The sequence below is a fragment of the Meriones unguiculatus genome, chromosome X (assembly GCF_030254825.1).
Source record: "Meriones unguiculatus strain TT.TT164.6M chromosome X, Bangor_MerUng_6.1, whole genome shotgun sequence".
NCBI classification, from domain to species: domain Eukaryota; kingdom Metazoa; phylum Chordata; class Mammalia; order Rodentia; family Muridae; genus Meriones; species Meriones unguiculatus.
In genome coordinates, this window is record NC_083369.1 from 98911414 (window position 1) to 98934012 (window position 22599).

Below are 22599 nucleotides of genomic sequence, written 5' to 3' on the forward strand. Positions count from 1 at the left end.
TACAGTAAACTTAGTCAACATCCTATTTGGTCAGATTACAGGCCCTAGTAGGGAAGCCATTACTATTGTTTTCCCTAATGGGTATGATTATATTTTATTTCCTTCTGAATATTTTTATTACCATTTTTTATATTTTATTTTAGATCAGTGCTGGTGTCAGCTTTGGTCAGAGATTTAGTTTTTGCAGTAGATGATGGTTACTGCAGAGACTCCAAACTGGGAACAGCATAACTCATGTCAGTGAAGGAGCTGAGTCAAATGCCTTCCAGGGCTGAGGAAGTCTTAAAATAGCAGTCATGAATTGTAACACCATGCTTAAGAGGGCACATCTGATATCCTTGGAGAAAGAATTTACAGTAGCTAAAACATCTTAAACTGGACATAATCATGTGTTTCGCTTATGAAACTTCAACTTTTATTTATATTTTTAGAATTTGTACCTTATTATTTATGTGTATGAGTGTTTTGCCTACATATATGTCTGTTTGTGCACTATGTATGTACAGTGTCTGCATAGGTGAGACCGGGAAATCTTTTTCTGTGGAACCGAGTTAAAGTTTTGAGCCACCACATGGGTGCTGAGAATGAAACCTGGGACTTATGGAAGTGCAGCCAGTGCTCTTCAGCACTAAACCATCTCGTCAGCCACCACATTTTATTAGTCTTAATACTGAAAAGTTCATCTTGTGTTATCACAATAATTACTAGTCCACTTACAGTTAAGATTTTACCTAAGCAGTATTGTTTTTCTGTTTTCACAGGACTGTGGTTGGTGGTGGAGAGCGTTTTTGACCAGCAGTTTTACATCTGCTTATATTTTCACATATACACTTCATTACTTTTTTACCAAAGTTCCAGCTGCTGGCATTGGAAGTACCTGTATGTACTTTGGCTACACACTGATTTTAGTGCTAGTTTCCTTCCTTTTCACAGGTAAGTGACAGCAGGGTTATGTAGTATATTTTAATTTCTCTAAAGAGTCTTAGTGAAAGTTGTAATTTAGTAAACATCAATTGACTATGAGAGGAAGGAAGAAGAAAAACAGTCACCTTACTCATTCATATGCTTAGGCATCAAAGATTGTGAAGCCTGGGGACCTGGATGTACCTTATGTACTTAGTTGCAAGATTTTTCCTCCTGGATCCTTTTAATCATCAGAGATGTGATTCAAACCACAGAATGGGTTAAATGTAATCAACTTTAAATCGTCTCCAGATCCAAAAATTATTGGATTAAAAAACTTTTTACTTATTAAAAATAGATAATTTGGTCATATAAGTCATTATATGTCTATATATATATATATATATATATACACACACACACACATACATATATTTGTAAGAATTAGTAAATTGTTGGTTAATATTTTGGTTAAATGTAGTGAAAACATTTTTCATGCTTAGTGCTTGAGTCAGGTGAAAAACTGAAATGTTTTATTAAATGGCCTGGTTGAAGATATAATGAAGTTGCAGAGGCATTAGACCTTCTGAACAGAAAAGAGTTAATGTATTAGTTTGACCTCACTAAGTTTAGGTTTTAGCGGTTCAGATCATGTCATTTGTACGAGGCCGATCGGAACACTTTATTCTCTCAGGTTAATCAAATACATAAAATGAAAAATGGGAGCTGGGAAAGTAGGTCACTGTCTAAAGTGTCTCCTGTACAAGCATGAGAACCCGAGTACAGGTCTTAGTCCATTATCAACATGGAAGGGAGCATTGTGGCATGGATGGTTCTAGAGAAGTATCTGAGACCTTTACCTCCTGATCCAGAGACAGCAGGCACACACACGCACACACACACACGCACACACACACACACATGCACACGCACACGTACACACTGGGCCTGGCATGGGCTTTTGAAATGTCAAAATCCACTCTCTTGTGACATACTTCTTCCAGAAGGGCCACAGTTCCACCAGCAAGGACATACATCCTAATTCTTCTAATTCTTTCAAAGAGTTCCACCTTGCTGACTAAGCATTCAAATATATGAGGCCACAGAGGAAGACAATGCAGCCAGTCCTGATGAGACCTGATAGGCTTGGGTCAGATAGAAGGGGAGGAGGACCTTCCTTATCAGTGGAACTTGGGGAGGGACATGAGGGGAGATGAGGGAGGGAGGGTGGGAGGGAAGGATGGAAGTAGCTACAGCTGGGATACAAACTGAATAAACTATAATTAATATAAAAAATAAAAATTAAAAATATATGAGCCTAAGGGACCATTCCAATTTATACATCACAACACATATGGTTTTCTACACTGCACACACAGGTACACACAGGAACAATCCTTCAGAGAAAGTTAAACATTATCAGAAAAACTAGGCAGCATTGTAGATCTTTTAAAAACATACCTAAAATTGGATTACTTTTGACATACTGCTGGAAACCTCTCCATGGTAAAGGCTCTATAGGGAACCTGTCATCACTAAGCTACCAGCAGTACTAGATACAGTGGAAGAGCTGAGCATTTTTCATCATTAGATTCTAACTCAATTCTCTTTTTTTTGTATTTTTGTATTAATTAATTTTACTTATTACCATTTACTCACTTTTTATCCTGGCTGTGTCCCCTTCCCTTGTCCCCTACCAATCCCAACCTCCCTCTCTCTTCTCCCTCTATACCCCTCCCAAGTCCACAGATAGGGGAGGTCCTCTTCACCTTCTATCTGACCCTAGCCTAACAGGTCTCATCAGGACTGGTTGCATTGTCTTCTTCTGTGGCCTGGCCCAGGGGAAGATTATCAGAAAGCCTACAACAGAGTTCATGCCAGAGACAACCCCTGCTCCCCTTACTAGGGAACCCACTTGGAGACTGAGTCTATGTGGGCTACATCTTGGCAGGTATTTTAGGTTATCTCCATGGTCCTTGGTTGGGGTATCAGTCTCTGCACAGACCCCAGTGCCCAGGTTTCGTTTTTTTTTTTTTTAGCTCTGTTGCTCTCCTTTTGGAGCTCCTGTCCTCTCAAGGTCTTTCTATCATGCCTTTCATAAAATTCCATGCATTCTGTCCAAAGCTTGGCTATGAGTCTTAGCCTCTGCTTCAATATCTTAATCACTAGAGTCATCGAAAGACCATCGGTTGTAGGCTCCTGTCCTGTTCCCTGTCTTCTCCTGCTTTGACTGTCTATCATGTTTGCCCTTCTGAATGAGGCTTGAGCATTTTCCCTAGGTTCTTCCTTGTTTATCTTCTTTAGGACTATAGATTTTAGTATGTTTATTCTTTATTATATGTCTAATATCCACTTATGAGTGAGTATATACTGTGTGTGTCTTTCTCCTTCTGGGATACCTCACTTCCTTTCTAGTTCCCACCATTTGCCTGCAAATTTCATGATTTCCTTGTTTTTAATTGCTGAGTAATATTCCACTGTGTAAATGTACCACAATTTCTGTATCCAATCCTCCATTGAGAGACATCTAGGTGTTTCCAGTTTCTGGCTATTACAAATAGAGCTCCTATGAACAAGTTTGAGCAAATATTCTTGTGTACTTGAGCCTCTTTTGGATATATGCCTAGGAGTGGTATAGCTGGATCTTGAGGTAGCACTAGTCCTAATTTTCTGAGAAAGTGCCAGATTGATTTCCAAAGTGGTTGTATAAGTTAACATTCACACCAGCAATGGAGGAGGGTTCCCCTTTCTCTAGATCCTCTCCAGCATATGTTGTCACTTGAAATTTTGATCTTAGCCATTCTGATGGGTGTAATGTGAAACTCAGGATTGTTTTCATTTGCATTTCTCTGATGACTAAGGATATTGAACATTTCTTTAAGTGTTTCTCTGCCATTCCATATTCCTCTCTTAAGAATTCTCTGTTCAGCTCTGTATCATTTTTAAATTGGATTACTTACTGTTTAACTTCTTGAGTTCTTTATGTATTCTAGATGTTGGCACTCTGTCAGATATAGGCTTAATGAAGGTCCTTTCCCAATCTGTAGGCAGTCGTTTCATTCTGATGACAGTGTCCTTTGCTTTACAGAAGCTTTTCAGTTTCATGAGGTCTCATTTATTGATTGTTGATCTTAGAACCTGTGCTTTTAATGTTCTGTTAAGGAAGTTGTCTCCTGCGCCAATAAGTTCCCGGCTCTTCCCCACTTTTTCTTCTAACAGGTTTAGTGTTTTGGGTTTTATGTTGAGGTCTTTGATCCACTTGGACTTTAGCTTTCTGCAGGGTGACAAATATGGATCTATTGGCATTTTTCTACATGTAGACACCCAGCTAGAGGAGCACCATTTGTTGAAGATGCTGTCTTTTTTCCATTTTATGGTTTCGGCTTTGTCAAAAATCAGGTATCCATAGGTGTGTGGGTTGTTTTCTCTGTCTTCTATTAGAATCCTTGATCCTCCAGCCTGTTTTTCTGCCAGTACCATACAGTTTTTATTACTGTTGCTCTATAGTACAGCTTGAGATCAGGGGTGGAGATACCTCTAAAAGATCTGTTATTATACAGGTTTGTTTTAGCAATTCTTTTTTTTTTTTCCTTATGAAATTGAGCATTGTTCTTTAAAGTTCTCTAAAGAATTGTGTTGGTATTTTCATGGGAATTGCATTGAATGTATAGATTGCTTTTGGTATGATGGCCATTTTCAGTATGTTAATCTTACCAATCTGTGAGCATGGGAGATCTATCTTCTGGTATGTTCTTCAATTTCTTTCTTCAGAGACTTGATTTTTTTTTTCATACAGGTCTTTCACTTGCTTGGGTAGAGTCACACCAAGGTACTTTATGTTATTTATGGCTATTGTAAAAGGTGTTGTTTACCTAATTTCCATCTCTGTGGTTTTGTTTTCTGTATACAGGAGGGCTGCTGATTTTTTTTTTTTTTTGAGTTAATTTTGTATCCAGCCATTTTGCTGAAGGCCTTTATCAGCTGAAGGAGTTCTCTGGTAGAATTTTTGGTGTCACTCATGTATGCTATCATATCATCTACAAATAGTGATACTTTGAATTTTTCCTTTCTGATTTGTATTCCCTTATCTCCTTTATTTGTCTTACTGATCTACCTAGGACTTTGAGTATTATGTTGAAGAGATATGCAGAGAGTGGGCAGCCTTGCCTTGCCTCTGATTTCAGTGGAATTGATTTAAGTTGCTCTCCGTTTAGTTTGATGTTGGCTATAGGCTTGCTGTATATTGCCTTTACTATATTTAGGTATGTGCCTTGTATCCCTGATCTCTCCAAAACTTTAAACATATATTGGTGTTAGATTTTGTTAAATGGTTTTTCAGCCTCTAAGGAGATGACATGTTTGTGTTTTTTTGTTTTTTTGTTTTTTGTTTTTTCCTTCCGTTAGTTGAAGTGGATTACGGATTTGTATATATTGAACCAACCCTACTTGGTCATGGCGGATGATATCTTTTATGCATTCTTGGATTTGAGTATTTTATTGAGTATTTTTGTGTTAATGTTCATAAGAGAGATAAGTCTGAAGTTCTCTTGTTTTGTTGGGTGTTTGTGTGGTTTAGGTATCAAGGTGACAGTGGCTTCAGAGAATGAGTTTGGTAATGTTCCTTCTGTTTCTCTTTTGTGGAATAGTTTGAAAAGAATTGAAGTTAGTTCTTTGAAGGTCTGGGAGAATTCTGCACTGAAACCATCAGACACTGGCCTTTTTTTGTTTTGGCAGGGAGAACTTTGATGACTGTTTCTATTTCGTTGGAGGATATTGGATTGTTTAATAAATTTACCTGATCTTGGTTTAGCTTTGGAAAATGGAATCTATCAAGAAAATTGTTCATTTCATTTAGATTTTCAAATTTTGTGGCATATAGGCTTTTGAAGTAAGTCCTAATGATTGTTTGAATTTCCTCAGTGTCTGTCATTATGTCCCCCTTTTCATTTCTGGTTTTCCTGATTAGGATAGTTTTTTTCTGCCTTTTTCTTAGTTTGGCTCAGGGTTTGTCTAACTTGTTGATTTTCTCAAAGTACCAGCTCTTGGTTCCATTGATTCTTTGAGTTGTTTCTTTCTTTCTAATTTATTGATTTCAGCCCTAAGTTTTATTACTTCCAACCATCTACTCCTATTGGGTGTTTCTGCTTCTTTTTTCTCTAAGGCTCTTAGGTGTGCATTAATTTGCTTTTATGGGATGTCTTAAACTTCTTTTTGAAGGCACATAATACTATGAACTTTCCCCTTAGCACTGCTTCCATTGTGTCCCATAAGTTTGGGTAAGTTGTGCCTTCATTTCATTGAATTTTAAGAAGTCTCTAAGTTTCTTTTTCTGATCTGGCTGCTGTTGAGTAGAGAGTTGTTTAGTTTCCAAGCATGTGTAGGCTTTTTGTTATCTCTGTTGTTGCTGAAGTCCACTTTTAGGCCATGGTGGTCTGATACGATACAAGGGATTATTTCAATCTTCTTGCATCTGTTGAGGTTTGCTTTGTGTCTGACTATATGGCCAATTTTGGATAAGGTTCCATGCATTGCCGAGAAGAAGCTATAATCTTTTGAGATTGTGTGAAAAGTTCTGTAGACATCTATTAGGTCCATTTGATATAGGACCTCTATAAGTGTCATTATTTCCCTATTTAGCTTCTGTCTATATGATCTGTCCCTTGGTGAGAGTGGAGTGTTGAAGTCTTCCACTATTAAGGTGTTGGGATCAATGTGTGATTTGAGCTTTAATGTTTCATTTATGAATGCAGGTGCTTTTGTATTTGGGGCATAGATGTTCTGGATTTTGTTGTGCTCATGGTGGGTTTTTCTTTTGATGAGAATGAAGTGCTCCTTCTCATTTTTTTTTTTTTTTGATGAATTTTGGCTGAAAGTCTATTTTGTTAGATGTTAGAATTGCCACTTCAGCTTGTTTTCTGGGTCTGTTTGCTTGAAAAACTTTTTTTTTTTTCCAGCCCTTTACTCTGAGATAGTGTCTGTCTTTGTTGCAGAGGTGTATTTCTTGGATGCAGCAGAATGTTGGATACTGTTTCAGCAACTCTTCTCTTAGTCTGTGTTTTTTATTGGAGAGTTGAGTCCATTGATGTTGACAGATAATAGTGAAAAATGGGTATTAGTTCCTTTTATAGTAGAGTTGGTGGTGACAGTGTGTTTGTGTGCTTCTTTTCTTTTGATTTTTGTTGTGAGTTTATCTATGTCCTGTGTTTTCTTGGCTGCAGTTGATTTCATTAGATTGAAGTTTTCCTTCTAGTATCTCTGTAAGGCTCGGTTGCTGTGTAGATACTGTTTAAGTTTAGTTTTGTCATGGAACATTTTGTTTTCTCCATCTATGTTGATTGAAAGATTTGCTGGGTACTGTAGTCTGGCTTGTCATCTGTGGTCTCTCAGTGTCTGCATGATATCTGCCAAGGCCCTCTGGCTTTCATAGTTTCTGTTGAGAAGTCTGGTGTGATTCTGATAGGTCTATCTTTGTATGCTACTTGGCCTTTTTTCTTTTCTGCTTTTAATTTTTTTTCTTTGTTCTGTAGACTTCATGTTTTGACTATTATGTGATGTGAAGAGTTTTTTTTTTTTTTTTTTTTTTTTCTGATCTAGTCTTTTGGTGTTCTATAGGCCTCTTGTATGTTTAAGGACATCTTTTTTAGTTGGGAAATTTTTCTTCTGTGATTTTCTTGAAAATATTTTCTGGACCTAGGAGACTGTAATCTTTTTCATCTATTCCTGTTACTCTTAGATTTCGTCTTTTCATGGCGTCCATGATTTCTTGGATGTTTTGTGTGTTTGGAACTTTACGTTTTCTTTGAGAGATGTATCCATTTCTGCAATTGTATCTCCAGTGCCTGAGATTCTCTCTTCCATTTCTTGTATTCTGTTGGTGATGCTTACTTTTGTGGTTCCTGATCTTTTCTCTAAGTTCTCCAGCTCCTGGGTTTTCTCTTTTTGTGTTTATTAATTCTAATTCTTTTTTCAAGTCTTACACCATTTCCTTCATCTGTTTGAATGTGCATTCCTGTCTCTCCATGATGGCATCTATTTGTTGTTGTTGTTGTTCGTTTCCTCTTTATGTGCCTCTAGTAACTTGATAAGCATAGCTTTAAAATCTTGTGTTTATAATGAATTAAAAATAGCCATTGATTTGGGGGGCGTTGTGGTGAAGCCATGATGTCTTGATTTTTTTGGATGTGTTCTTATGCTTACCTCTAGCCATCTCATGGTTAGTAGCCTTTGCTGTTTGTTCCTGGAGTCTGTACTGCAGACTTCGCCTTTCTGTCTCTGGAGTCTGAAGTATGCTTCAGGAAGATGAGAGAGGTCCACAGTTTTGAGAGTGGATGTTTGTGTTTCAGTTGTGTCTAAGGGAGGAAGATGTCAGGGACATTTGCGCAAGCTCAGGAGTGTGGAGGGGAGTATGCTTGCCTGGAAGGATGGAATGTGAGGGAGGAGCTTAAGGGCAGGTGTGGGTGCAGTTCACAGGTGCATCAGATCATGCAGTGGGTCTGTGCAGGTGCCCTGAACAGCTCAGTGGTCCACAAGCCTGTCTCTGATATTGTGCTCCAAGAGCTCAGTTGTGTCTGGTCTGCACCATCTTGGCTCCAGGAATTGTTTCCAGGAATTTTTTGGCTAGACTCCACTGGGAGACCCACATAACAGAGGCTTCAATGTTGAGAAATCTGTCCCAGGGATCCCTGTGTTTCCCACATGTGGGTGTGGTTAGGAGGGCTCTGGTGGCTAGAGTAGAGGGACCAAGGATCTAGGGCTCTGTATGCACTCTCTTGCAGAAGCATTCACCCAAAGGTGTGTCTGGTAAGTGCAGAGGGCCCACAGTTTTCTACTCTCAGATTTGGGTGCCCTGTTTGGCCTTTATAGTAAGGAAGTGCCCCTTACCTGGGGTTATGCACTCTCCACTGCTGCTTCAGCTGCTGCCACAGGATTCAGGGAAGGTGCAGTGGAAAGTGCCAGGGGTTGATAGTTTGACACTTTCAGACCCCTTCCCCCCAGATATACACAGAGGGGGTGGGCAGGCCTGGATTCAATCTCTCCCAGCTCACAGGTTGACCCTTCTAGCCAGGGAAGCCTCAAGGTGGATGTTTTGGCTTCAGCTGCTCATCCACTCATCAGTTTTGGAGTTTAGGACCCTCTGCCCTTCTGAAACTGTGAGCACTGGTTGACGCCATCTTGGAGTCATCTCTACCTCAATTATTTATGGTGATTTTTAAAGCTTTCTTACTGAAGTATGTAAATAAGTTTAAGGTGTGTAGTTCAGTGGCAGAGCACTGGACTAGCATGTTCAAGCCCAACCCTCATTTTAGTTTCCAGCAGTATAAGAAAAAAGGTGTTACGCATATGAATCATAAGTATATACTTTGAGCCTGGAAGGATGTGCTGCATGACTTTAATCAGAACAATCAGTAGGAAGGTAGATCTCTGTGAGTTAGAGGCCAGCCTGGTCTACAGAGTGAGTTCCCGGACAGCCAAGGGCTGTTACACAGAGAAACCCTGTCTCAAAAAAGAAACAAAAAATTATACAGTTTGATGTGTTATTACAAAGTGAAACAAAACACCTTTGTAATTAGCACCCAGACAGATCAACAATACCTGATCATCAGCCCTGAATCTGCAGCTGGGGTTACTTCTACTTAACCTTCTACAAGTGTAACCACTACCCTGGTTTTCAATAGTGGCGATCAATTTGTCCTGACTTTGAATAAAAAGTTTGCGCATGTACACAGAATATACCCTTTTATGTCTGGTTTTTTTAGAAGACGCTTTTTTCTGAATTCCTTATATATTTTGTTTTGGCCAATCCATGACAACCCATGAGTAACTGGGTTATCTCTTTACGTAGTATATAGTTAGATACATAGCAGTTTCCCATATTCAGGTGATACCAGTCTAAGATCCCAAGGGAATGCCTGAAACCATATATAATACTGAACATTATATACCTATGTACACACACATTGTTTTTTATTTTTATTAATTACAGTTTATTCACTTTGTATCCCAGCTGTAACTCCTTCTCCTACCCCTCCCAGTCCCACCCTCCCTTCCTCTTCTTCTCCTATGCCCCTCCCCCAGACCAATGAAAGGGTGCATCCTCCTCCCCTTCCTTCTGACCCTAATCTATCAGGGCTCATCAGGACTGGCTTCTTTGTCTTCCTCTGTGGACTAGTAGGGCTGCTCGTTCCTCAGGTAGGGGTGACCAAAGAACCAGCCCATGAGTTCATATCAGAGACAGTCCCTATTCCTATTATCGGGGAACTATCTTGGACACTGGGCTGCCACAGGTTAAATTTGTGCAGGGGTTCTAAGTTATCTCCATGCATGGCCCTTTTAGTAAGATGCTCAATCTTCAGAAAGTCAAATGAGATGGTCATCAGAAGAGGGAGAAAATGGGGAACAGACAGGAGCCTATAAGAGAGGGCCTGTGAAAGACTCTACCCAACAGGGTATCAAAACATATGCTGAGATTCATAGCCAAACTTTTTGCAGAGTGCAGGGAATCTCATGAAAGAAGGGGGAGATAGAAAGACTTGGAGGTGACAGGAGCTCCATGACAGGTGACAAGGACAGCGACAGATCCTAAAAATCTGGGCACAGTTTTTTTTTTTTTTTCTGAGACTGAAACTCCAAACATTGTTTTTATACATACAAATCTGAAGTAATTTAGAAATTGGGCACAGTAAGAAATTAACAGCACTTGACAATAAAATAGAAAAGTTAAAGTAGTTAAATGTAGTTCAGTTTTTTTTTATGTTGTTTTTTGTTTTTTTTTGTTTGTTTGTTTGTTTTTTGCCTACTACTTCCTCAGCATGTGGCCTGCCCTGGAGTGTGGTTGATATACTTAGTGACTCTCCATTGGAGAAAACTGATTTTCTCTCCTCCAGCACCTATAAATTGCAAATGGTTTCTTAGTTAGGGGTGACACCTTGTGTCTACTTTCATAATGTTATATGACTATAATGTGTCACTTTTTCCCTAAATATCTTTTGTACTATACTCTTTCTTTTTTGTGATGATATGAAATGATACAGTGCCTACCTGATGAAGTGAACTAAATTATGTAGACATTTTGATATAGCGTTATATGCAAAGGTTACTTGAACACAAATACTATGTTTTGGTAATTGTTCTGAAACCTGAGACATCTACTAAGTTTTTAATTAGGTAGTATATATAGTAGAGTAGACAATAGGAGAAGTTACCCTAGACAAAATTCAAGAAAAGGATGTAAGATTTTTTATCATGCTATTCAGAATGGCACACAATTTCCAATTTATGGACTTTTATTTTTCAAATGTTCTACTCAATATTTTTGGACTATTGTTGATTCATACCTGGCTTTTTATTTGGGTGCTTAGATTAAACTCAAATCCTCATGTTTAGGTAACTAAACAAAGACAAAAAAAAAAGCAAGACCATATATAAAGGTCATTTACTAGACAAAGCATAATCACTTCTGCCTTTTTTTTTTGTTTGTTTGTTTCATTAACAAGTACTTTAAGTCACATTATCTTTTCCTGGGAACCATATTACATGAACTGTTTTTTTTTTTTTTTCCTCTCTCCAAAATAGATGTAGTCTTGAATTCATCTCCCTCCCCATTAGTGTCCTGGCCACTTGCATTCTTGGTTAACTTTTAATCACACTATGCTTAATAGTGACTTCCAATGATAAATTGTGATCTCTCTCTCTCTTTAAAGATTTTATTTCACGTGTGTTGGTATTTTGCCTGTATGTATATTTGTTCACCACATGTGCACAGTTCCCATGGAGGCCAGATGGTATATGATCTTCTGGAAATGAAGTTAAGGATATAGTGTTAGAAGCTACATGGCTGCTGGGAATTCAAACTGGGCTTTCTGAAAGTGCAATCAGTGCTCTTAATGCTAAACCATTTCTCCAGCTCCTGATAATGGTCTCTTGACAAAGCAAATAGACTTTCTCTCATATATTCATTGACTTCCTAATATTACTACTAATAATAATAATTAATAATTACTATAATACTAATTACCACTAATAATAGGTTAATGTACCTATAACATTAAACCTATTCTGTGAAATTTAACATCTGCCTTATTCCTTGTGCCCCACTCTATGCTTTCTGCTTATCTTTTTCTCTCATCTAGCTCCAAGCTTATTGCACTTTCAATCCTTTAATCCTTCCTTTCTATACATTTACCTTTTTGAGATTATTCATTCCCATTGCTTATCTCCTCAGTGCTCCATTCTGTACCTTTATCACCAACTGTATTTCAAACAATTGCATACTTGACTGGTGTTTTACATTCCGTAAATGTCTCCCAACTGAAGTTAATTGCTTTCTTTCCCCCAAGATATGCTTATTAACCTTTTTCTCTCTTTCACTGCTGGATTTTTGGCTGGTTTGATCTTGTAAAAATATTGTGCATGTAACCACAGCTATTATAAGTTCATGATTATGGTAACCATTTCATATATAGAAAATGTCACTTCACAGCACTTCTTCCCATCTCACATGTCCTGTAAAGAATTGGAATTCCTTTGAGAACAGAACCAGTTATGCCTGTTCATGTGTTTCAGTTTTGAATTGCTTAAAGTATGGAAGACAGGAGATACTGTCATGTTACCATGTTTCTATATTTATTTTAATATTAAATCACAAGTGTGAAACTATTTCAAGTTAGTTGTGGTAACCAATTATTGTCATTGAAAAGTTATTAGATAATAAATTGTGATTATGGTATCTCCTTTTCAAGACTGTTTATTTTTAAAATCTGATTGCCTGCATTAAATGTAGTTCAGTTTTTTGTTGTTGTTGTTGTTTTTTGTTTTTTGTTTTTTGTTTTTTTTTGCCTACTACTTCCTCAGCATGTGGCCTGCCCTGGAGTGTGGTTGATATACTTAGTGACTCTCCATTGGAGAATACTGATTTTCTCTCCCCCAGCACTTATAAATTGCAAATGGTTTCTTAGTTAGGGGTGACACCTTGTGTCTACTTTCATTTCATTGTGTTAGGATTTTCTCTAGCTTGAACTTGTGCAGGTCTTATGCATGCTTTCACAGTCTCAGTGAGTTCATACTTGCACCAGCCATGTTAGTTTGTAAACTTCTGTTTCCTTAGGGTCATCCACTATCTCTGGCTCTTAAAATATTTCTGCCTCTTCTGCAAAGATCTATGATCCTTGAGAGGAGGGTTGAGATAAAGACATCCCATTTAAGGAAGAGTAGTATAAAATCTCCATTTTTCTTTTTACATTGTCAATTTATGGGTCTCTGCCTTAATTACCATCTATTTCAAGAAGAAACTTCTCTGATGAAGGCTGAGTGATGTACTGATCAATGGGCACAGCAATATGTCATTAGGAGTTATTTTATTTCCATTTTTAGCAAAATAATAGTAGGATATCCTCTAGGGCCAAAGACAAACCTTTCTAGTCTCAGACATTCGGCCTTATTAACATTGCTGGGTATTAGTTTTCTCTCATGGTGCATGCCTTAAATCCAATAAAAAGAGGGGTTGATTTCCCCCATAACATTTATGCCACTATTGCACCAATGAGTAGATCATGCAGGCGGGTCACTATGGTAGCTCAATCAGGGTTCATAGCTGGGTAAGAGTAATGATTACTTTTCTACTCTTGTAGATAGTATTTTTCACTGCTAGCTATGACTGGTTGTCAGTAGAGGTGAAATTTTTTGGTCCTTGAATTTACTCATGGCATTAGGATGTATAAGACTTCATCTTTCAACATGAAGCAAGAAGATACTTTATACAATAATATTTTTTCACTCACAAGAAGAGAGACAGACAGAGACAGATGGACTGACAGAGTCAGACACTGATTTAATCAAGTGAGGTTTACTTTGTGTAACTTTTGCCCTACATTTAGACTATTTTTTTAAGATGGTCTTTAAAATGGGATGACAGAGCCAAATCCTTTGATGATTACTTATGCTTTTAGCTATCAGAAAAACATGTGTGTTTCAGCCTTGGCTGATGTTAATTATTATTTGTAAAAACAAAGCAATTTCTTATTTTTTTGCAATTTCTTATTTTAAATTAAGTATTTAATGAACATTTTCATACAATGGTATTCCATTGTTTTGTATTGTTTTTGAAACCGTGAGAAGTCAAGTGCTCTATGGCTTGTGTGTTTCTATCCGTTTTTCATTTGGTAGTAGGCTTAAGAAATATAATGATAAGTCAAAAAGAGATTCAAGGAATAAAGAGGAGAATAAAACATAATATTCTAAAAAAATATAGTAGGATAGAAACCTTGTTCTTTACAAAGGTAAATTAATTTTTTCCAAGTTTGAAGGACTTATCCAAAATCTTAACTATGCTTTATTTTAAACATATGTATTAAATATTTTGTTTTTAATTACTTAGAATATTAGTGACATGAATGAGGAAGATACAGTTTTCTTTACATAATGCATCAGAAAGTGATAATGAATGTGTTAATTTGGTATTCTGAATTATTTAGTGAAATAATATAGAACTTGAGACTCTTCACATATATTATGTATAATATAATATATATTATGTGATATAGTGTGCAAAATCCTAACTAGTCTTTACCTGAATAGTTTTAAATGGCTGATATTACTTGTATCACATTTTGTTTTGATGAGTTTAAGTTGTAGAATATTACTATCAATTATGTATTTGTATTTTAATTTAATAGATATAAGGTTACAATAACTGATTAAGAACAGATATTTGAACTTCCTTGTCTTATAGCCTAAGTTGTAATCTATAGGTCACATTAGTTTCCACTACATAGGGAAGGAAAGTGAGGCCTCGTTAGTATGAAAAACAATAGATAAGCCCTTTATAGGGAACACTCAGTTGGTGGCTTTGCTTCATAACACTTGATGTAGAGTTCACAATAAGAGACATAGAAGTTAGGGCTCTCTGTGTTCAAGGCCACTCATTAGTACATGATGGAAACACAATTTATTCAAATTTATATTGATTTGGTTCCAGAGTTTATTCTCTCACAGTGCAACTCTGTATGTCCTCTTCAAGAAAGAGGAATGCTCTTTAAGGTGGAAGACAAAGCAACAATTAAAAAGTGCCTGTAAAATTTACTTTATGGTCTTTCTTTTGAGTATGGGGACTACTCTTAATTGCAGGGACTAAAATCTGGTAGGTATGAAGCAATATGCACATCACGATAAGGGTATATAATAACAATGTTATTATTATCTCATGGTTTTTCCATGCTGTTCAAACATATAAAAATGGAGGTCAGACTTGCTCCAGCTCCATGGGTAAGAGTACTTCCAGAGGACCCAGATTTGATTCTTAGTACCCATGTAGAGAGTTACAACTGTGTCTAACTCCAGTTTCAAGGGATTTGATGCCTGCTCTTTGCCTCCATGAGCATTGCATGCATATGGTATATATGCATAAAGACATATATGCAGGGAAAACACCCATACACATAAAGTTAAAAAATGAAGGTAGATTCTTTCCATTTTATGCATTGTTCCATGATAGGGGTCATCAAAGCTAGTGTAATTCTTGAATAATTACATAACCTCTTCAGTACTTTACTAGTTTGATTTCTGATTATATTTTTATGAACCAAAGAAAGTTTTGAGTTTTATAGGTCAAGACATAGTGGTCTGTATTCTCAAAAGTATGGAAATTATTTACATTATGTTATTTCTGTCAATGCAAATAGTTCCAGCCTTAATTCTGGACCTTACGCTAGTCAGTTTTCTAGTTTTGAATATGATAGTGAAAAGACTGAATGTAAGGAAACATTTTGCTATTTCCAAAGTTAGTACATGTGCCGGCATTCTGGGGCTGGCATTCTTTTATATGTATATGTATATGTATATGTATATGTATATGTATATGTATATGTATATGTGTATGTGTATGTGTATGTGTATGTGTATGTGTATGTGTATGTGTATGTGTATGTGTATGTGTATGTGTATGTGTATGTGTATGTGTTTGTGTATGTGTATGTGTATGTATATGTATATATATTTCTGTTTTTTAATTTTTTATTATTTTTTAATATTAGTTACAGTTTGTTAACTCTGTATCCCAGCCGTGTCCCGATCCCTCATTCCCTCCTAATCCCACCCTCCCTCCCTCATCTCCACTGTACCCCTTTCCAAGTCCACTGTTAGGGGGGACCTCCTCCCCATTCATCTGATCCTGTTTTATCAGGTATCTTCAGGACTGGCTGCAAAGTCCTCCTATGTGGCCTAGCAGGGCTGCTCCTCCCTCGGGGGGGGGGGGGAGGTCAAAGAGCCTGCCATTGAATTCATGTCAGAAATAGTCCCTGTTCCCCTTATTAAGGTACCCACTTGGATACTGAGCTACCATGGGCTACATCGAGCAGAGGTTCTAGATTATAGCCATACATGGTCCTTGGTTGGAGAAAGAGTCTCATAACCTGTGCCCAGAAATATTTGGTCCTTGTGGAGCTCCTGTCCTCTCCAGGTCATATTAACTCCCCGTTGTTTCTTATGGTTCCCTGCACTCTGCCACACGTTTGGTTATGAGTCTTTATATCTGCTTTGATACACTGCTAGCATTCTTAAACTGTTGGGTCTCTCACATTCTCTGAAACTCCCATCAGTGATGGTTTCTGCCCACTACCCACTCTAGCTTTTCCTGTCTACCTGCTGTTAGTTGTTTGGTTTATTTCTGTACAAAGTTGTTTCTGGTCACTTCAGTCCATTTTGATATTTTCATCTCAGAACATTCAAGGAAAGAACTAGCGTTGTATTCCATTTGTACTGCTTATTGGTTGTGCATTATCAGAGCATTTCCAGGAGTAGAGAAAGTGCTTTACAAGCACTGGATCAAATGTGGTAGCAGGAAATTAGGGTTCCCCAAATCCTCTTCTCTAAATAAGTTTTCCTTTGACTTCTTTGTGCAATGACTTGAGTTTCGGTTTTTTTTTTTCCTGCATGTCTTAACTCCATGTTTCAAGTTCTGTTAATTAATAGATCTCAGATATTAATTTCCTCTGTGACTGCAGAAAGACTCCTTAGTTTATATTGAATATTGAATGTAGACTTTCCAACATATTATTTAGCTAGATTCTCAAAACTCTTTTGTAAAATATACAATTGTGACAACACTGGGAAATTTCCATCATATTTTGCAGTCCTTTTTGATATTTGACTTTTCTTTTCACAGGCAGGGTACCTAGCTTGGCACAGAACTCGCTAATAGCCCAAGGTGAACTTGAATCATCAGTCCTCCCTCTGCCTTGATACAGCTAGTATTAGATGCATATGCCACTATACCTACCACTTACTTGCATTTTTAACTTTATTTTTATTAATTATAATTTATTCACTTTGTATCCTCCCTATAACTCCCTCCTTCCTCCCCTCCCAATTGCACCCTCCCTCCTTATTCTCCACCTATGCCCCTTCCCCAGTCCACTGATAAGGGAGGTCCTCCTCCCCTTCCATATGATCCTAGTCTATCAGGTCTCATCAGGAGTGGCTGCATTGTCTTACTCTGTGGCTTTATAAGGCTGCTCCCCCTTCAGGGGGAGGTGATCAAAGAGCAGGCCAATCAGTTCCTGTCAGAGACAGTCTCTGTCCTCATTACTACAAACCCACTTGGACCCTGAAATGCCATGGGATACCTCTGTGCAGGGGTTTCAGGCCATCTCCATGAGCGGTCCTTGGCTGGAATATCAGTCTCAGAAAAGACCCCTGTGCCCAAACTTTTTGGATCTGTTGTTCTCCTTGTGGAGCTCCTGTCCTCTCCAGGTCTTACTATCTCCCCCTTCTTTCATAAGATTCCCTGCACTCTACCCAAAGTTTGGCTATGAGTCTCAGCATCTGCCTCGATACCCTGCAGGGTAGAGCCTTTCAGGGGCCAGGGTAGAGCCTTTTAGGAGCCCTCTGTGGTAGGCTCCTGTCCTGCTCTCTGTTTTCTCCCTCCTCCGATGTCCTTCCCCTTTGCCTTTCTGAATGGGGATTGAGCATCTTAGCCAGAGTCGTCCTTCTTGATGAGTTTCCTTAAGTGTACATATTTTAGTATTTTTATCCTATATTATATGTCTAATATCCACTTATGAGTGAGTATATATCCTGTGTGTATTTCTGCTTCTAATATTTTACAAGGAAGAAAAGGAATGAAACAGGAAGGAAAAAAATGATAAACAGAAAGACAGGCTTGTTGAGAGATTTTGAACCCTGGATTCATATTAGAATCACCTAGGGAACATTCTAAAATATTTTAGAAATACTTATTTACTGTATGTATATGCAAATGTGTTTATGTGTAGCACTTGTGTACAGAAATCTTCAGAGGTCAGTAGAGGTCATCACATCTCTCACATCTCCTCAATCCAGGGTTACAGACAGTTATGATCTACCATGTGAGTGGTGAGAACCAAACTCCCATGGTCTGGAGCAGCAGCAATTGCTCTTAATTGCTGAGCCATCTCCTCAGCTCCTTAAAATCTTAATGTTCAGATTGTGTGTACCATGTTAAGCAAGTCATAATTTCTGGGCTTGGAAATCGCCGGTTAAATTTCACCAGGTATTTCCATTCTATAATCAGTGTTGAGGACTATTCTGTATTTAGATAAATCCCATGTAACCATATATTTCAAGCCCCAAGTCAGAACATTTGTAAGGTTTCTTTAGCACCAACCTTAGTGGGCATTCTAATACAACTTATCTTTTTTTCTCTTAACAAAACCTTTAGTTGGATGATATATTAGCTAATTTTCTGTTGCTATGATAAAATACACGACTAAAAGTAACTTATGGAAGAAAGTTTATTTTGGTTTCTAGTTCCAGAGGCGTAAGAGTTTATCATGGGGTTGTGTGGCATGGCAGTAAACAGCAGGTGAGAAACTGAGGGCCTGTCTCCAAGCACAAAGCATAGCATGAACTAAAAGCAGGGCTAGGCTGTGAACGCTGAAAGCCTGCTCCTAGGGATATACTTCATGCAACAAGGCTACACCAACTCTAAGCAGTTCTACTGTGGTCCAAATGTACAAATACCCGAGTTCCATTTTTACATTAGATGATTAAATGTCTTGACTTCATAGTCCAGATTCTTTGGCTCAGTTACCAGAGCAATGTGAAGATGAATGTTTGGTTTTTGTTTCAGGTAGAAGACAAATGTGTTTTGCTAGTAGAGCATCAAAAGTTAAGATTATGTTCATATACATTTTAATGATTTATAAGGACCAGGAAGCAATTTGAAATGAGCAATGTTTTAGATTCAGGAATATGTGTTACCTAGACAAGTCCAGTCTCTTGAATCTCTAAAGTTGTTAGATTCTCTTTTTAAATTTTATTTTATTTTATTAATTATACTTATTCACTTTGTATCCCCCCATAAGCCCCTCCCTCCACCCCTCCCAATCCCACCATCCCTCCACTTTCTTCATGCATGCCCCTCTCCAAGTCCACTGATAGGGGAGGTCCTCTTCTCCTTCCTTCTGATCTTAGTCTATCAAATCACATCAGGACTGGCTGCATTGTCATCTTCTGTGGCCTGGTAAGGCTGCTCCCCCCTCAGGGGGAGGTGATCAAAGAGCAGGCCAATCAGATTATGTCAGAGGCAGTTCCTCTTCCCATTACTATGTAACCCACTTGGGCACTAAACTGCTATGGGATACATCTGTGCAGGGGTTCTAGGTTATCTCCATGCTTGGTACTTGGTTGGAGTATAAGTCTCTGGGAAGACCCCTGTGTTCAAATTTTCTGGTTCTGTTGTTCTCCTTGTGGAGTTCCTGTCCTCTCCAGATCTTACTATTTCCCATTTCTTACATAAGATTCCATGCACTCTGCTCAACAGTTGGCCATAAGTCTCAGCATCTGCTTTGATAGCCTGCAGGGCAGAGCCTTTCAGAGGCCCTCTATGGCAGGTTCCTAGGTTGTTTCCTGTTTTCTTTTTCTTCTGATGTCCATCCTCTTTGCCTTTTGGGATAGGGATTGAGCGTTTTAGTCAGGGTCCTCTCTCTTGATTAGTTTCTTTAGATGTACAGATTTTAGTAGGTTTATCCTATGTTATATGTCTATATGAGTGAGTATATACCATGTGTGTCTTTCTGCTTCTGGGACAGCTCACTCAGTCTGATCCTTTCCAGGTCCTACCATTTACCTGCAAATTTCATGATTTCCTTATTTTTTCATTGCAGAGTAATACTCCATTGTGTAGATGTACCACAATTTCTGCATCCATTCTTCAGTTGAGGGGCATCTGGGCTGTTTCCAGCTTCTGGCTATTACAAATAAGGCTGATACAAACATGGTTGAGAAAATGTCCTTACTGTGTACTTGAGCCTCTTTTGGATATATGCCTAAGAGTGGTATGGCTGGATCTTGAGGAAGCGCTATTCCTAGTTCTCTGAGAAAGTGCCAGACTGATTTCCAGAATGGTTGTACAAGTTGACATTCCCACCAGCAGTGGAGGAAAGTTCCCCCTTTCTCCACAACCTCTTCATCATGTGTTGTCACTTGAGTATTTCATCTTGGCCCTTGCGATGGGTGTAAGGTGAAATCTCAGGGTCGTTTTGATTTGCATTTCCCTAATGGCTAATGACATTGAGCATTTCTTTAAGTGTTTCTCTGCCATTCGATATTCCTCTACAGAGAGTTCTCTGTTTCCCATTTTTTAAAATTGGATTACTTGATTTGCTGCTTTTCAGCTTCTTTAGTTCTTTATATATACTGGATATTAGCCCTCTGTCAGATAAAGGGTTGCTGAAGATTCTTTTCCAATCTGTAGGCAGTCGTTTTGTTTTGATGATGGTGTCCTTTGCTTTACAGAAGATTTTCAGTTTCATGAGGTCCCATTATTGATTTTTGCTCTTATATCCTGTGCTGTCTGTGTTCTGTTCAGAAAGTTGTCTCCTGTACCAATGAGTTCTAGGGTTTTCCCCACTTTTTCTTCTAACTGATTTAATGTGTCTGGTTTTATGTTGAGGTCTTTGATCCACTTGGACTTTAGTTTTGTGCAGGGTGATAAGTATGGATCTATTTGCATTTTTCTACATGTAGACATCCAGTTATACCAGCACCATTTGTTGAAAATGCTATCTTTTTCCCATTGTATGGTTTTGGCATCTTTGTCAAAGATCAGGTATCCATAAGTGTGTGGATTTATTTCTGGGTCTTCTGTTTGGTTCCATTGATCCACCATTCTGTTTCTATGCTGGTACCGTGTAGTTTTTATAACTGTTGCTCTATAGTACAGCTTAAGGTCAGGAAAGGAGATACCTCCTGAAGATCTTTTATTGTAGAGGATTGTTTTAGCAATTCTGGGTTTCTTGTTATTCCATATGAACTTGAGAATTTTTCTTTCCAGGTCTGTAAAGAATTGTGTTGGTAATTTGATGGGAAATGCATTGGATCTGTAGATTGCTTTTGGTAAGATGGCCATTTTTACTATGTTAATCTGGCCAATCCTTGAGCATGGGAGATCTTTCCATCTTCTGATATCTTCTTCTAATTCTTTCTTCAGAGACTTGAAATTTTTTTTATACATGTCTTTGACTTGCTTGGTTAGGGTTACACCAAGGTATTTTATGTCTTCTGTGGCTATTGTGAAGGGTGTTGTTTCCCTAATTTCTTTCTCAGCCCTTTTGTCTTTTGTATACAGGAGGGCTACTGATTTTTTTAGAGTTCATTTTGTATCTGGCCATGTTGCTGTAGGTGTTTTTCAGCTGTAGGAGTTCCCTGTTGGAGTTTTTGGGGCCACTCATATATACTATCATATCATCTGCAAACAGTGATAACTTGACTTCTTCCTTTCCAATTTGTATCTTCTTGATCTCCTTCATCTGTCTTAGCAATGACTTCCAGAACTATGTTGAAGCAATATGGAGAGAGTGGGCAGCCTTGTCTTGTCCCTGATTTCAGTGGGATTGCTTTAAGTTTCTCTCCATTCAGTTTGATGTTGGCTATAGGCTTGCTGTATATCGCCTTTACTATGTTTAGATATGTGCCTTGTATCCCTGATCTCTCCAATACTTTAAACATGAGTGGATGTTGGATTTTGTCAAATGCTTTCTCAGCATCTAGGGAGATTATCATGTGTTTTTTTTCTTTTAATTTGTTAATATTAGCGGATCACATTGATGGATTTCCATATATTGAACCACCCCTGCATACCTGGGATGAAGCCTACTTGGTCATAGTGGATGATATCTTTAATGTGTTCTTGTATTCGTTTTGCAAGTAATTTGTTGAGTAGTTTTGCATCAATGTTCATAAAGGAGATTGGTCTGAAATTTTCATTTGTTGGGTCTTTGTGAGGTTTAGGTACCAAGGTGACTATGGCTTCTTAGAATGAGTTTGATAGTGTTCCTTCTGTTTATATTTTGTGGAGTAGTTTGAAGAGAATTGGAGATAGCTCTTCTTTGAATGTCTGGTAGAATTCTGTTCTGAAACCATCTGATTCTGGGCTTTTTTGGATGGGAGACTTTCAATGACCGCTTCTAATACCTTGGGGGATATAGGACTATTTAATTGATTTACCTGGTCCTGATTTAGCTTTGGTAATTCGAATCGATCAGTAAAATTGTCCATTTCATTTATTTTTCAAATTTTGTGGCATATAGACTTTTGAAGTAAGTCCTAATGATTGTTTGGATTTCCTCAGTGTCTGTCGTTATGTCCCCCTTTTCATTTCTGATTTTGTTGATTTGGATAGTGTCTCTCTGTCTTTTAGTTAGCTTGGTTAAGAGTTTCTCTATT

General features: G+C 38.0%; 1 protein-coding gene across 1 annotated transcript in view; it reads left to right on the plus strand.

Moving 5' to 3' along the window:
- Positions 1 to 22599, plus strand: part of LOC110542271 (transmembrane 9 superfamily member 2-like) — a 92973-nt gene that overhangs the window by 65518 nt on the left and 4856 nt on the right. The window contains exon 16 of the mRNA XM_060374675.1: positions 762 to 933. Coding sequence (XP_060230658.1) covers positions 762 to 933 — 172 coding nt within the window. The remainder of the gene's footprint in view (positions 1 to 761; positions 934 to 22599) is intronic.